The sequence below is a fragment of the Phasianus colchicus genome, chromosome 5 (assembly GCF_987193195.1).
Source record: "Phasianus colchicus chromosome 5, bPhaCol1.hap1.1, whole genome shotgun sequence".
NCBI classification, from domain to species: domain Eukaryota; kingdom Metazoa; phylum Chordata; class Aves; order Galliformes; family Phasianidae; genus Phasianus; species Phasianus colchicus.
Window position 1 is genome coordinate 37,858,843 of NC_143440.1, and position 13,816 is coordinate 37,872,658.

Sequence of the window (13,816 nt, forward strand, 5' to 3'; positions counted from 1 at the left end):
AGGCCAAGTGTCCCCAGCACCGGGCTCACAGACTGCTCTCCACATGCTGGCGGAACCCGGTCTTTCTTTTCCTGACTTGTCTCCTGCAGGACTTTTCGGGACTGAAAGAGCTGAAGGCCGCATCAGAAGCAGAGGAGAGCGTGCCGATGCCCTTGCACTCTCTAAGTAAAGATCTTGTGTCCCTCAAAGGGCCCGTGGAAACTTGTCTAACACTCCTCTGGTCAAACCACACATATTTATTCTTAATCACCACAGAGTTGTTAAATGTGCAATTGTTGTTAAGATTTGTGTAGAAACCAATAAAGAAAAATAATCACAGGAAATTCTGCCACGCCTCAAATCAGCAAAGGTGGTTAAATCAAAGGTATTTGCCAATAACCTGTCTCTAGAGAACAAATAAGGTTATACGATCCACTGCTATTGAGATCACTTTTTTTGTCATTTTGTTGAGTTTTGGTAGTCAAATACAGAACCAAGACAATGTGTGGCTTTCAGATTCTTCTGGCATTTCGTCGTCATCAGGCAGTCATATGTTTGTATTTTTATCCATTTGTAAATATAGGCTTTCAACAGCATTTGTCTTTATTTCTCAGTGCACTTTCTTCTTCTTTTTTTTTTTTTTCTCTTTCCTTGGAAATTAAAAAGGTGACTTTCTGGCTATTTGCATGGTGCAGAAATAGCTTCAGGTGATGAGGTTTAGGGATGCTTCTTTCATCTTTTTTTTTTTTTTTTTTTTTTTGTCTACAGTGTACAATTCAGCATCTCACGAAATACAGTTATTTCTTTAGCAGAAGATTCAAAGGCCAAAACTTTCCCCAGATGCCCTCAGCCTTCCAGGTTCACAAAACACCAATTCTGTGTTAAGAAACAAACAGAAATAGGTGGGAAATATCTGAAAACAGAGATGAAAACTGGAGAGAAAAAGTGCTGTTAGTGTAAAATGTGCAAAGATGCTTACAAAGCCATGTAAGTTAGCAAAACCACTGTGAAATAGAATTGTACTGTCATTGTCAGCTCACTCATGTCCAGAATTTTTGGCCCCAAGATTATCCTGTAATTTTTTTTAAAGAGGAAGTTGTCTTTAATGCTTTAATGAATGTAAAATATGGTTCTTGGTAAGGTTTACATTGTTGTTCTGAAGCATTTTTTTCCTTATAGGTATACTGGTGGTGGTGCTACAAACACAGATATTTAATATTAATGAATTCTCTTTCTAGATTTCTGTAACCAGTGGCAAGTACTCTGTCCCAGTTATTTTGCTTTAAACTTCTTGACTTGAATCCCAAGAGAGCTAACGTTCCGATCTTTGAAGATTTACCTGTTTTCTTTGGGCAATAATAAAGTTCTGAATATTATTCCAGAATGCTTTCCACATGCTGTAGGTATGTTCAGAATATGAATATGAAAAGAGAAATTAAGATTGGTGTGAGATTTCATATCATTCATAGAATATTAATATATTGTGATTTTTTAATAGATGTGCAATATATTAAATTACTTCAGAGATGGTTAAAACCAAGGAGAAAACATCATTCTTCAAATATTGCTCTATCTGCATACCACATTAAACATTAATTCAGTGGGAAGGTAAAATATACAGTCCTCTCTTGAAATACAGTCCTCTCTTTGTGGATTTCCAAGTCTCACCACTGAAACTTGGCCATGGGCAAAGTTTCCTAACAATAGAAGTAACCAGTACAAATGCTGCGCACAGTAAATCCACAAAAATACAGATGTACGCAACTGGCTGCTGCCACCTTTGCTTTTTGCATTAAAAAACATTTAACTGAATAGCATTTCTATAAAGAACACAGGTATTGTATCATGGCCCTAAGGAAAGAAAGATCTGATCTCGGATATGTTTCCATACTCTCAGGCCTCAGTACAGCCAAGGAATTTGACAGCTGGTTAGCTTTAACGAGATGCTTAAGCCATTGCCTTTCAGTAGAACATTAAAAAAAAAAATACTCTGTTTGTTGGAAACCACCACATGCAACAAAATGTGCACACAAAGTGCATTTCTACATTGCCATGCTGTTAGTGAGGTGACTAACTGTTCCGTCTTTACACAGCCATAGCTGAAATAAGGTGAAGGTCTATGCAAAAAATATAAACAACAAACAAAACAAAACCACAAAAAAGGAAATAGATTTCTTTCCAGATGAGCTCTTAACTAAAAATAAAATGAGAATTAAAATGAAGGAAAAAGATCATGCCAATAAATGATTTAGTTGACAATGGGACTTCAGTTTTCAACCATTTTTTTCCTGGTTTATAAAATTATTGAGCAAGTGTACTGATTGTTACCCACACAACACAATGCACATCAAAGGAAGAAGACATAAAAAGGTAAAGGAAGAGCAGTCTTCCAAATGACAGCTTTTTGAGTTCCAAGGATTCACAAGTCTGTACCAGAGTGCAACAAGGAAATTTCTGGAATAGAAGTCTTCTGAGATTTCCATCAATTATTGGTGTGTTTCAGAAGATACCTAGAGAAACAGAACCTTAGCTTGCATGAATTGCTTGAATTATCTTGTCTTAATCTTAACTGGGCTAATTTTTAAAGCCAAGCCAAGACATGACATCAATTAATCCTTGCTTTGGAACACACACAGCAACAAGAGCCATGTTTCCTTTACTGTAGCTCTTCATGCATTTGCCTGGTGTAAATAATACCTGACTCCATGTGGAAAAGCAGCAGGGCCGTGTGGGAAGCATTGCTCAGCATGAATGAAGGGGCCTGACCTTGGCCCTTGGTGATTGGCTTGCAGGTATTTTTCGGTCAAATTTCACAACTATTTTTTTTTTAAATATAAACATATGATACAGAACACTTTTTTGCCTAAGGATTTTCCTTACTGCTTATACTCACTGGTAAACAGAAAACCACAACATGCTAGCTTATTACCCATAGAACTTTAAGCCATTTTATGATATATGGATGAAAAAAAAAAAAAAAGGAATTGTTTTTCAAACTACAAATAGGATTCAACTGTTGCTATTAGATACAGGGGTACAAACCTAGAGTGAAACCACTTAGGTGAAGGGGTTAATTTGGGAGATGTGCAAACAGTGTGAGTGCAGAATTTAAGTTTTTGGTATGAAAAGCCTAGGCTCCATTTCTAGAGCATCAAATGTTTGAACGTTTTCAAAGAAATCAGTGAAGCCTAATACTCCCATTGACAGACTCACTGCGTTTGCATGGTCCTGTGGTAAAACTGAATCTGACACCATATTACACCAGGAAGGACTGGCCTGGAAAAGGCATTAAAAAAAGGGTGTATCGATTGGTTTGTTTTCTAAATGAATGCCATGTTTTTTCTTTTTTTTCTTTCTTTTGAATGGTTCTCTTTTTTCATTAAAGATCAGGGTGAGCTATTAAATGGAAAAAAAAAATAACATTGGAAAGGATGTAAAACCTAAGGCTATATGTATATGCAGTATGTTTAAAGTCTTTTATTTTTTATATTTTGAATGCCCTAAATTAATAAAAGACTAATTATGAAGCATTTTGCTTTTCACTTTTGAAATGATCATAGTAGCGTCTTCTCTTTGGCTAAGTACTGAGAGGGAACATTTGCCTTAAAATTATAAACTGCAACAGAGCTAATTTTATTGGTTTTAGCTACAAAGTAACATATGAATGAGAAGTTGCTGTTGTCAAATAAAGAGAAAAGAGAGGTTAACTGAACACCATTCTTCCACCTTGGGGTGGTGACAGAAGGCAAAAAGGTAGTCAAGATACCCTGAGAATTTTTAGGATATGAAAGTGGATGAAAAAATCGCAGTAAGATCTTGTACATCTAAAAGTATTTCCTTGTTATTTGTGCAATTCTTGTATGATTTCCATAATTGCTTTGTATCTGAATCTAACTTGGTTAGAGTAATTGTGTTTAGTATCTTCTGTGACCTGCGTGAGCTTTATATGATATATATGGCTTATGAAAAAGTAGGACATTTAATACTATGATTATTTCTAAGGCTGTGGCTAGCCTTGCTGTACTATTTCTGTCCTAACTCTCAACAACTTAAGAAACAATTCTGTCACTGCTGAAATTATACCAAACATGGTACAACTGGAATGGAAACAGGACCCAATTTTGACACATGAGTTTCTAGAGTTTGGCTTATGTCCTTAATCCCAAGCTGTCATTTTACACGATCTCAGTATCTGGTGCTAAGGAATTACTCCAGTTTTCTTTTTGAAAACTCTCTGAAGGTCATTATTTTATCATTTCAGCTGCACTTTTTAAAGTATTGTCTTCATAGTACAATTTAGTGTCCAGAATTTTCAGTTTGAAAAACTACCTCATGTCTCCTTTATGTTTTCTCTTCACACAGACAAAGAAATTACAGATATCAATTTGGTTATTTACTTTACACATTTTTAGACAGGTATCTACTTGAATATTTTCTTGTATCACCAGTAATCTGAGTACATTCAAAACCGTAACAGCTGAGAATCAGTTTCACTTTATTAAAATGTATTTTAGAATGCATATGGTTTTAAGGAGTACATTTTTCAGAAGCACTACTTGGGATCAACTGTGTCCTGAAGCCATGCATAAACGTATTCATAAACCAAAAGCATCACTGCACCACCTGGAAGAAAATATATTAATTTACTATGTACAAAATTCAGCACTTTCAAGTTTTTGCAGAGTATTTAAAGTGTGTAACGTGAGACAGAATATGGCAAAGCCTTATTTGAAAAACAGTTAATTCTAGCAATTTCCTAATTCAAGAAAAATTCACTAATTCTTGGACCATATGTATTTTACCTGATGTTAGACCATAAAATTAATGTGAAAAGATTGCATATTAAAGTAAGCTCATCCACAGTGCACTTCTGATATTTTTTGTAATATTTTTGCAAGATTAATTTGTGTTCATTCTTTTACAAGTCATTGTTTTCATCTGTGAATGTATGTATATTTGTGTGTCTGTTTGGAGTTGGATTTGGCCATGAAAGAACAACTTAAATAATGGAATGACAAAAATACACAAAAGGTAAGATTCATGGAAGGTTTTCTACTGTTTATTTATCACACCTAAATTAGAAGATTGCAGTATTTAAATGATTATAGTCTTCCTGTGGGTTTATCTAACTATGAATTCACTGCTGAAATGTTGATTTGATGAAGGGGTGTTATCTGCTAGCTAATGGTTAACAGTACAAAATCACACCTTAAGCTCAATAAATAAGTGAAGCCAGACTTAAGCCCTGCTGTTGCTGTATCAGCTGAAGAAGGGAACATTTCAGAAGGTGTACATATAACTAAACATACAGAAAGAAGCTGCTAGTTGGAGTCCAAGATGGGAAATAGAACCAGGTTAAGGGCTGCAATAGTGTGTTACAATGTACTACTTGCAGGTGCCAGCACAGGGGCACAAACATTCTCCTTCCTTTGCCTTTTGCCTGTTGGCTCATTTAGCAGGCTGCAGAGGCACTTCTAACAAACAAGTGCTACTGAACTGGTCTGACCCTTGCACATGGATGGATAGGCTCAATCAGGAGCAGAGAGATACCATGTGAATTTTCTCAGTTATTTATCCTTATGAACCAAAAACAGACTTGAAATCTGTGAACAGTAACTACCAGACAGCTAGACATAGCAGAAGTTTGCAACAGTTTGACCAACAAACAAATCATAGACACAGTGTCTTGAAGATGTGATTTGAGCTCCAATCAGGGCTAATTCCAGCTCTTATACTGTGTGATGTTTGTGTATCTCTTTTCCCGAAAGTTTTCACATGTTGAAAGAAGGAATTACCTTTCCAGTCACAATAAAGATTATGTCATTGTTTCATCAGAAATCCAAATCTTCTTACCAGTTAATGAGACTAAAAGGTGTTTCAAATGAAGCTCACGCTTAACTGATTTGCTGGATCCGAGCCAGAATGCATTGTCACTTGTGAGATGAAAAGTTTAATTCCAAAGTCAGCTATGCTAAAGTGTACTGGGGAAGTGAAGCCCTGATGGCTCCTTGTCCTGTATGTAATTTAGTATCTGAGGGAAAAGGCTTTCAGCTGCAGTTATGCTTAGCTGCCTTTTTTCCCCTCCCCATCTTCTTCCTTTGTCCTGCACCATAACCAGGCATGGTCTTGTACTTAGTCAGAAGGATTGGATATACAAACATATACAGACAAATCTAATGCCTCCTTTGTTCTGCAGAGCAGACCTGTACCTACTTTCTTTTAACCATATGTGCTCTCGCCTATTAAACCACCTTGCACAATTGGAACTACAATTTCATGGGAGCAGGATACTGTTCAAACTGGGGCTTCTGCTCCTTTTCACACAGGCTGCCGCTGTGGGCTGACGAAGTCTGAAGGCCTGTTGCTTTGCTTTCATCATTAATCAAAAGCAGTTTGAGAACAACAGTCTAGAAGTCGAAGAAGATCATAGAATCATAGAATCACAGAACCACAGAATTATAGAATGGGCTGGATTGAAAAGGACCACGATGATCATCAAGTTTCAAACCCCCTGCTATGTGCAGGGGAGTCAAGCACTGTGCCTTTGCATGTGGAGCAACAGCTAGTGAGAAGGGTCAACAACTGAGTCTGAAGCTATCCATGTCCTCTTGGTCTGCTAGTATCCTGCAGTCTCCTTCTAGCCCATGTTATTGGCTCTTATGAGTACATTCCTTACAGACCCAGCAGAGCATGGGAAGCAGAAAGTAAATGGAATGTGATATGCTTGGGCTCAACTGGCTGAGAGCATTTATGCTGGAGAGACTCTAACCTGTGTTTTAAGGGGACATTACAGAATTGGTACAGAATCATACCAGAGAATACAATAAGCTTTAGGAAGCACTTCAAAAGCTTTTTTATCTCTGGTATTTGCAAAGATGCACTCTGGCTTATTCACAAATAAAGTAATTTCACCAACTAGAAGTTACTTGGAACTGTGATCATCCCATCTGTATGTACAAGTGATTTTTTTTAGATATTTTAGCCAAATTCTTATATGATGCTATTAGATGATATTATCCAAAGGAATCATTCAAAGATGGTACAGTGTCTCATTAAGTTGTTTGACACTCACTAAATTTTTTCAAGAAATTGAAAAAGAGGAAGACGAAAGAAGAATGAAAACAACAGAGAAATGAGAGAGGAAAAACTACCTGGACCAAGCCTCATGATCTTGGGAATCAAGCCTTTGTACAGAGCCAGAAATCTGCAACAGAAGAAAAACAAACAAAGAATTTCAAACAATATTCTTGCTGTAAAAGAAGAATGGAATTTTAGCATGTGTTTGTTAAAATGCTGGCAGAGCACTTAGAAGCAATTATTTGAAATTACACATGTTCAATAGCAGGCAGTATCTGGATTTTAACATTTTACAGAGGCAGATTAGATGAAGAGAAAAAGTTAATCAATGTTCAGTCACAAAAGCTATGTTGTGAGTGCAGCCAATCAAAAATATGACTTTAATCAGTGAGATGGTTTTACTTTCAAGCAAGTTCTGTTAACAACAGCTGCATACATGGACAAAATGACTGCTATCATTGAATATCAAAGCTACAACTCAGTCCTCACTTGAGAAATATTTTAAAAAGTTGGAAAATGTTACTGCCACAAAGATCTGTCCCTAATTGAATTATTTCAGCCATTTTAGAAGTAGAGTTAAATTGTGAAATACTCTGTTTTCTAGTGATATTTTCCTTTTACAAAATAAAGAGTTGAAAAAATTACACACGAGATATACAAAGCATTTATTTGTGGACCATAAATTCTGACAGCCCAGTAAGCCTTCTGTAAAAGTTCACGTGAAATAGGAAGACGTTTCCTTTAATTTTAAAATACATTTTTGATGCTTAACACTGTGTTCTTTTGATATGTGAGTTCAAGGAGGCTTAATGTCCTTGTGAAATCTGAAATATAACAACATAGTTTTATGGACCCATATGAACTAAAAAAGAGGTCTGGACATTTATTAAAATAAGAATTTTTACCCTTCCTCTTTATAGACTGTTGCCATAGTTTTAAGACAGGTTCTGTACTTGATCTCTCCAGGAACTGGCTGTGGTCCTTGAATCCTACTTTTTGCAACATCAAAAGGAATGTTAATAATTGAGGCTATTGTTCCTGAGACTAGCCCAATTCCAAATTTCCTCAAAAACTCCAAATTCGGATCCTGAAAAAAAAAAAAAAAAAAAAAAAGGAAAAAAAAAAAAAGGAGAGAGAGAGAGAGAGAAAGAAGAAATAAGAAAGGAAGGGAAACGGAAGGACCTATGCAGGTTAAGCACTATAAAGTAATATGCATTTAATCAGAAAACTCACACAACACAACACACTCATGTTATTTTAGCGGAACACATTAGGATTTCCTATGCTGGAACTTGTTTTCTTGACAATCCTATTGGCTATGTTTTTACACATGGTCTAAATTGCTGAAGTACACATTTCCTCACACAGGATTTATAAACACAGTTCATAAAGAAAGACTGGTATGGCATATGGGGATGATTTGTATAATTGGGCTTCACAATGTACTTAGTATTACTGTATCAAAACAGGAGAAATCCAAGCACACTATTAGCTAATTGGCCAGAATATTTTACAAATGACAGCAACTTCCACCATGAAGCCTACTAAAATGCTCATTTGTGTGTTGGACCCCCAAATGCTAAATTAAATAAAGGCTAATCTCAGTCTGCTGCCATTCCCCTCCAGGTTTTTTACATTTATTTTCACATGTAGCTGATCCACTGTACTGAGAAGTGCTAGCTTCCTGCTATTAACAATCCAGCTCGGTGCAACGGCAAGGGAGCCTCCACGTTCTGTGCATTATAAGCAGTGGTAACTCACTCAACTAATTGGCTGAAGAATTCACAACAGATTGCTTCTGAACCCTACTTTATACTCAGGATGCAAGTTAGAAGCAGGTCACAAGTGCATCTAAAGTTTTTTGCTCTCTCTAGGCTCATGATCTGACTGGGTTTTATTTGGTCATTTAGGAAGATCTCCTACCTTGCCATTTTCTATGACATCTAAGAATTCAAATCTATCTGGCAGTCAAAGACTCTTGAAGCAAGCCTAATTCTACTTTTATAAGTAGTGAAAGTTAAGGGAAACATCCACCAGTGCCTTTCCTATGCATGTGATTCTTTGCTATTGATGTTCCAAAACAAGGACACTTTTGTACTGTATCAAACTCCATATGTGCAGTTCTATTTTTTCTTTAAGTCACTTCAGTTATAGAAAACCATCAGTAAAATAATAGATGATCTTCCATGTCATAATGTCAGTATATTAGAAGTCTTCAGTTTGCTAAATCTGTAAATTTGAAAGTGAAAACAAGAACAATGAAGGTTTCCTTTCCAGATCAGCAACAAGAACATACGTCAAAATCTGCACAGTATGCATTGGTGGAAGTTCATACAGGTGTGTGGATATCAAAATCAGCAGGGCATTTTATTACTCAACACTTTGATTTCACAAAACATGAAGAGTACTGATAATACATTTTAAAATTTAGAATAGCTAATACCCATTTGTTTTTACCCAACAAATTGCACAGCCTTATTAGTAAAAAATTTAGCAGCAGACCTCTGTTTGTTCTGTACATACTGCCACTGGTTTAAATGGAAATAAAACAAAGCCTATTTTTCTGGTACCAGGAAAGAAAAAGAACCCCTTGGAAACCCAGGCACAGCAGCCCCTTTACAGCAAGGTGCCCATCCCACAGCCATATGATCACATCTGCACCTGGGAACTGAGGTAACTCCTCAGGCCAGCCTGCAAGGCTGGAATGATCTAAAATACACTTTTCAAACGCAAGAACAATTTTTCTGTAGTACCAAGCACACTGGGTTATACTCTGGACTAGGCAATACGTATCAGGCAAAAGTATTTACTTCTTAAACAGTGAATTTCAAGCCTTGCTGCTTATATTTGAATGATTGTTCATTTTCATATTTTGATGAATTCTCGATGTCAGCGTCACTTGCTTTGAACCTGGCAGTGCAACAGAGTACTGTATATGCAGGAGAGTCCCACTAGGCAGCTTCTTTTGAAACGTAACATTGCACCAACATAATTAAAGGGAAATTAAAACAAACTGCTTCATTTCTATTTCAGTATTTGTGACATAAAAAATGTTGGAAGGCAGCATTTTGCTTATTCACAAAACTGGATTATAACCAAATTTGCTACAATATACACTAACTTTGCTCTGTAACTTCAGTTTTTATTACATACTTTATGAGAAATGTTTTTCTGTGATATTCATCACTGTAATATGTAAGCCATTTCATTAATACAATGGATTCCACATTAATTTAAAATAATTACAAAGTTTTTTTCTAAAAGCACAGAGTAGTTTCTTTTTAGTGTGCTACTACTTCCACATATAAAAAAAGAGATTTCTAAATACAACTCATGCTTCTGCCTACAAAATTTATATGGACAAAAGAACATTGGTTATCTCTCGTGCATGTCCAAGCTGGTGCTGTCACGAAACACTTTCTTTTTACACTGAAATCCAACCTTTTCTACTTGATGGACAATGCCAAAATATTCCTAGCAGTCTCAGACCCCACGGAAAGAGGAGGTAATACATCTGCCTAGTGCTAATGCTGGAACTGGTTAGCAGAGAAAATTATGATCATGTTATTGTCACTAACTTCATACATTTCACTGATTGCATATTATATATTTTATATTTGGTACATGAGAGAAAAAGATTTTGACAATATCTCCCATTGCTTTTGTGAATGGCATAGCTCAGGAAGACATATGACTGTTTTTAAGCAAAAGTAACTTTTCTGTAATATGAGCAAAACATGAATTAGAGCAGAAACATGATTTTATATGGTGCCATATAGTGTACCTCATGAAAGTTAACATTTTTCTTATTCATAATACAATAACTTTGGTGTGGTTGGATATGTAAACTTTGATCCTCTTTTTAGCACATCCTTCACGATCACATCTCCTGTACACCGCATTCCCTGCCATGTGAGCATAAACAGAGAAAAGTAGGTGATACTAACAAATGCATCCCATGCTGAGCAACCCTACTTTCTTTGGGAGAAAAACAATTGAGATATTGCATTTCTACTTGTTATACTTCATTACTATTATAATATTGTAAACAAAATGGAGACTCCATAACTTCCACCTAGATCAGATGCTGCTTAATTTCTTCTTTTATATACTATAATTTCTAGTAACAGAACATTCTAACTCTGAACCTAGCACATATACACCCAAGTACAATACTGTCTCCCACTGGAGACGCTTCACTTATCAGTTTCAGACTCCAAAGTCTCAGGCTCTCCTATAACTACTCTTTATTCACATGCATATTAGCTAGGTACTTTGTCAAAACTTCTGTTTATATCTTTAATATAAGTCAAAAGCTTCCATACTATCTTCATCAATACTGAAGGAAGGTCACTGAAATCCATAAGCAACACAGATATTAATCCAACAGTGATATAACTATTTGGTAAAGCCATATATGCTTGGAATTCAGTTAATTTAGGTCATTGATAAGATCATTGTGAATCCAAGTGCATAATTGATGGAGCATGATCAGAAGGTTGACCTCTGGCTCCCTACCAGAAAAACTGAAAATTAATTTTAGAATAGATAATATACTCACCATAGTAGATACACGTGTACTGATTTAGATACTTATCTCAGATGCAATTCAATGGATGAAAGGTGGAATACTACACTCCCTATATACAGTGAAGAAAGTATTTCCAAAGGAACAGCTCAAAGTATATAAGGTAGATGGTAGAGACAAATAGTGTGAACATATATGGTGGCATGCATAAAAGTGTGAAATAACTGCTATAACTAAGTACATCTGCTCAACATGACATAATAGGTCAGCGAGAAGCAGTGAACAGAACTGAGAGGCTTTGCACTTTAGGCTGCACATCCATCTTCCTGTGTATAACAAGGAAGACATTAAAAGATGGAAGACTGTGATTTGGCCACTATGATTTTGGATAGACCGAGTCTCAGAGGAGAGCTGGGAAGAAATGCTGTCATACTCTACTAGCAGGGAGGGAGGAGCTGGTACCGGTGTGGTCAGGTGGTATGGAGGCACACAGACTGGGTAGAAATCAACAGAAATGAAGAGAATTTAATGTAGATTCACTGCAAGGCTCCAGAGAGTGTGAAAACGAGAAGTGAAAACTAGTCTTGTCACTGTTGTGGTAATATCATGCTGTGATTCTATTAAAGAATAGTCATAATTTCTGTTTGCAACTTACTCAACACTTGACCACAGTTTTACAAACAGCTTCATGTTCTTATTTACCCTGAACTTCTGAACATCTCGTGCATTTACATAGTAAACTCCTCACTGTAAACTATAGCTTGCTGTCTGATTAGTATAATCATGTTCCAATCTTTGTCAAGATGCATAGGAAATGCTCAAATAATAACAACAACAAACATATTCATGAGAGGCATTCCAAAACACACAGTCACAGCTGTGTTTTGTTTGAATTAAATGTGCCTTTTCACACTGGTATTATCTCCTATTCCTCCTTGAAAGCAATCTCAGTGTAGTAGACATTTATTTAAGTTTTTAAACTCCATCTGTCGGATGGCCAACAGCATAATAAAAGGAATGACAGCTACTAGGATAAGTATCCTGGCTATTCTCCAGAGTGAGGTGACTGTCTGCTGTACAGGGCAGGCATTTTCAAACAGTTTGCAACCCTATCAGTGACCTTTTTTTCCCCCCTCACAATACAATTTCCTGATACAACTATTAATCTTTAGTTGCAGATTATTACCTATTATCTACTCTTTTGCCATAATCTTTCAGATCTCTCAGGCAAAGCCGGGACTCCTCTCCACTTAATCCTAAAACAAACAACTGCACCAAAGAACTTTTGATATAAATAAATAAATAGTTAAAATCCAGGAGATGATAAAAATGTGGTCACTGAATACAAAATACACAGAATTCTGGAAGCTCTGTGCAGTCAGCAAGAGAAGAGGCAGACTGATCCGTACTTGTTCCTCTTAATGAACATTACATTGTTGTAGATTACTGTCAGAACACTGAAAATAGAACACCAAAGAGACAAAAGAAACTCAACCCCTTTGTCTCCTCACAAACTCTTTATTGACTGTATCTTTCCATCACCTTCTGCACTGGTCCCATACCAGGGATGCTCTGTTTATCCAAAAGAGAGTACTTAATATTCCTGTCATTCAATATTTAGTGCTTGATGTTACACTTCCTAGGGAACAAATAGCTGGAAGACTATCACCTACACTGCTAAAAACAGAACCAGTCAGCCAATTTCACATGAAACTTCTGTTCATGAACCCAATCAGCTCTCCCACATAGAGTCAAGTCTACACAGATCATCAGATTGTTCATGATCTGTGGGGCTACAAGCAGGTCACATCTTCAAAGCATCATTTAGACATCAACTATGAGTCCCTTAAAATTCCTTGAAGCAGAAACTGGCACTCTGGAATGGACATCTTTTTGCTCGCCCTTTGCGTCCATCTGTTATCCATCATCAGCTTCAGTTACGAAATTAGTTATGAAACAGGAAAAAAAAACCAAAACAGAAGCACCATAAATATCAGAACTAAAAAAGGCTGATGTCCTATGAATTCTTGTCTCATGGCTGACTGATTCTGTATCTTTTCTAGACTCAGACTAAGATTTACATGGCCTTTGTTTCCTATAAAGTTCAGTCTTTAACAAAGTGCAAGCTCCCACTGAAAATTTCCCTTAGCTGGGATGCTTGTAGGATCTCTCTTCCTGTTTTGTCTTGTAAGAACTTAGCTACAAGTGTGCCTCTATAGGAATACCACAGAC

The 13,816-nt window shown here is 36.4% G+C and overlaps 1 protein-coding gene across 6 annotated transcripts in view; it reads right to left on the minus strand.

Moving 5' to 3' along the window:
• Nucleotides 1-4,457: 4,457 nt before the first annotated feature.
• Nucleotides 4,458-13,816, minus strand: part of SLC25A21 (solute carrier family 25 member 21) — a 231,343-nt gene continuing 221,984 nt past the window's right edge. For all 6 annotated transcript variants that reach the window (XM_090141345.1, XM_090141343.1, XM_090141344.1 and 3 more), the window contains 3 exons: nt 7,962-8,143; nt 7,131-7,183; nt 4,458-4,602 (listed from right to left, as the gene is read on the minus strand). In XM_090141345.1, coding sequence (XP_089997471.1) covers nt 4,532-4,602; nt 7,131-7,183; nt 7,962-8,143 — 306 coding nt within the window. In that variant the 3' untranslated portion in view covers nt 4,458-4,531. The remainder of the gene's footprint in view (nt 4,603-7,130; nt 7,184-7,961; nt 8,144-13,816) is intronic.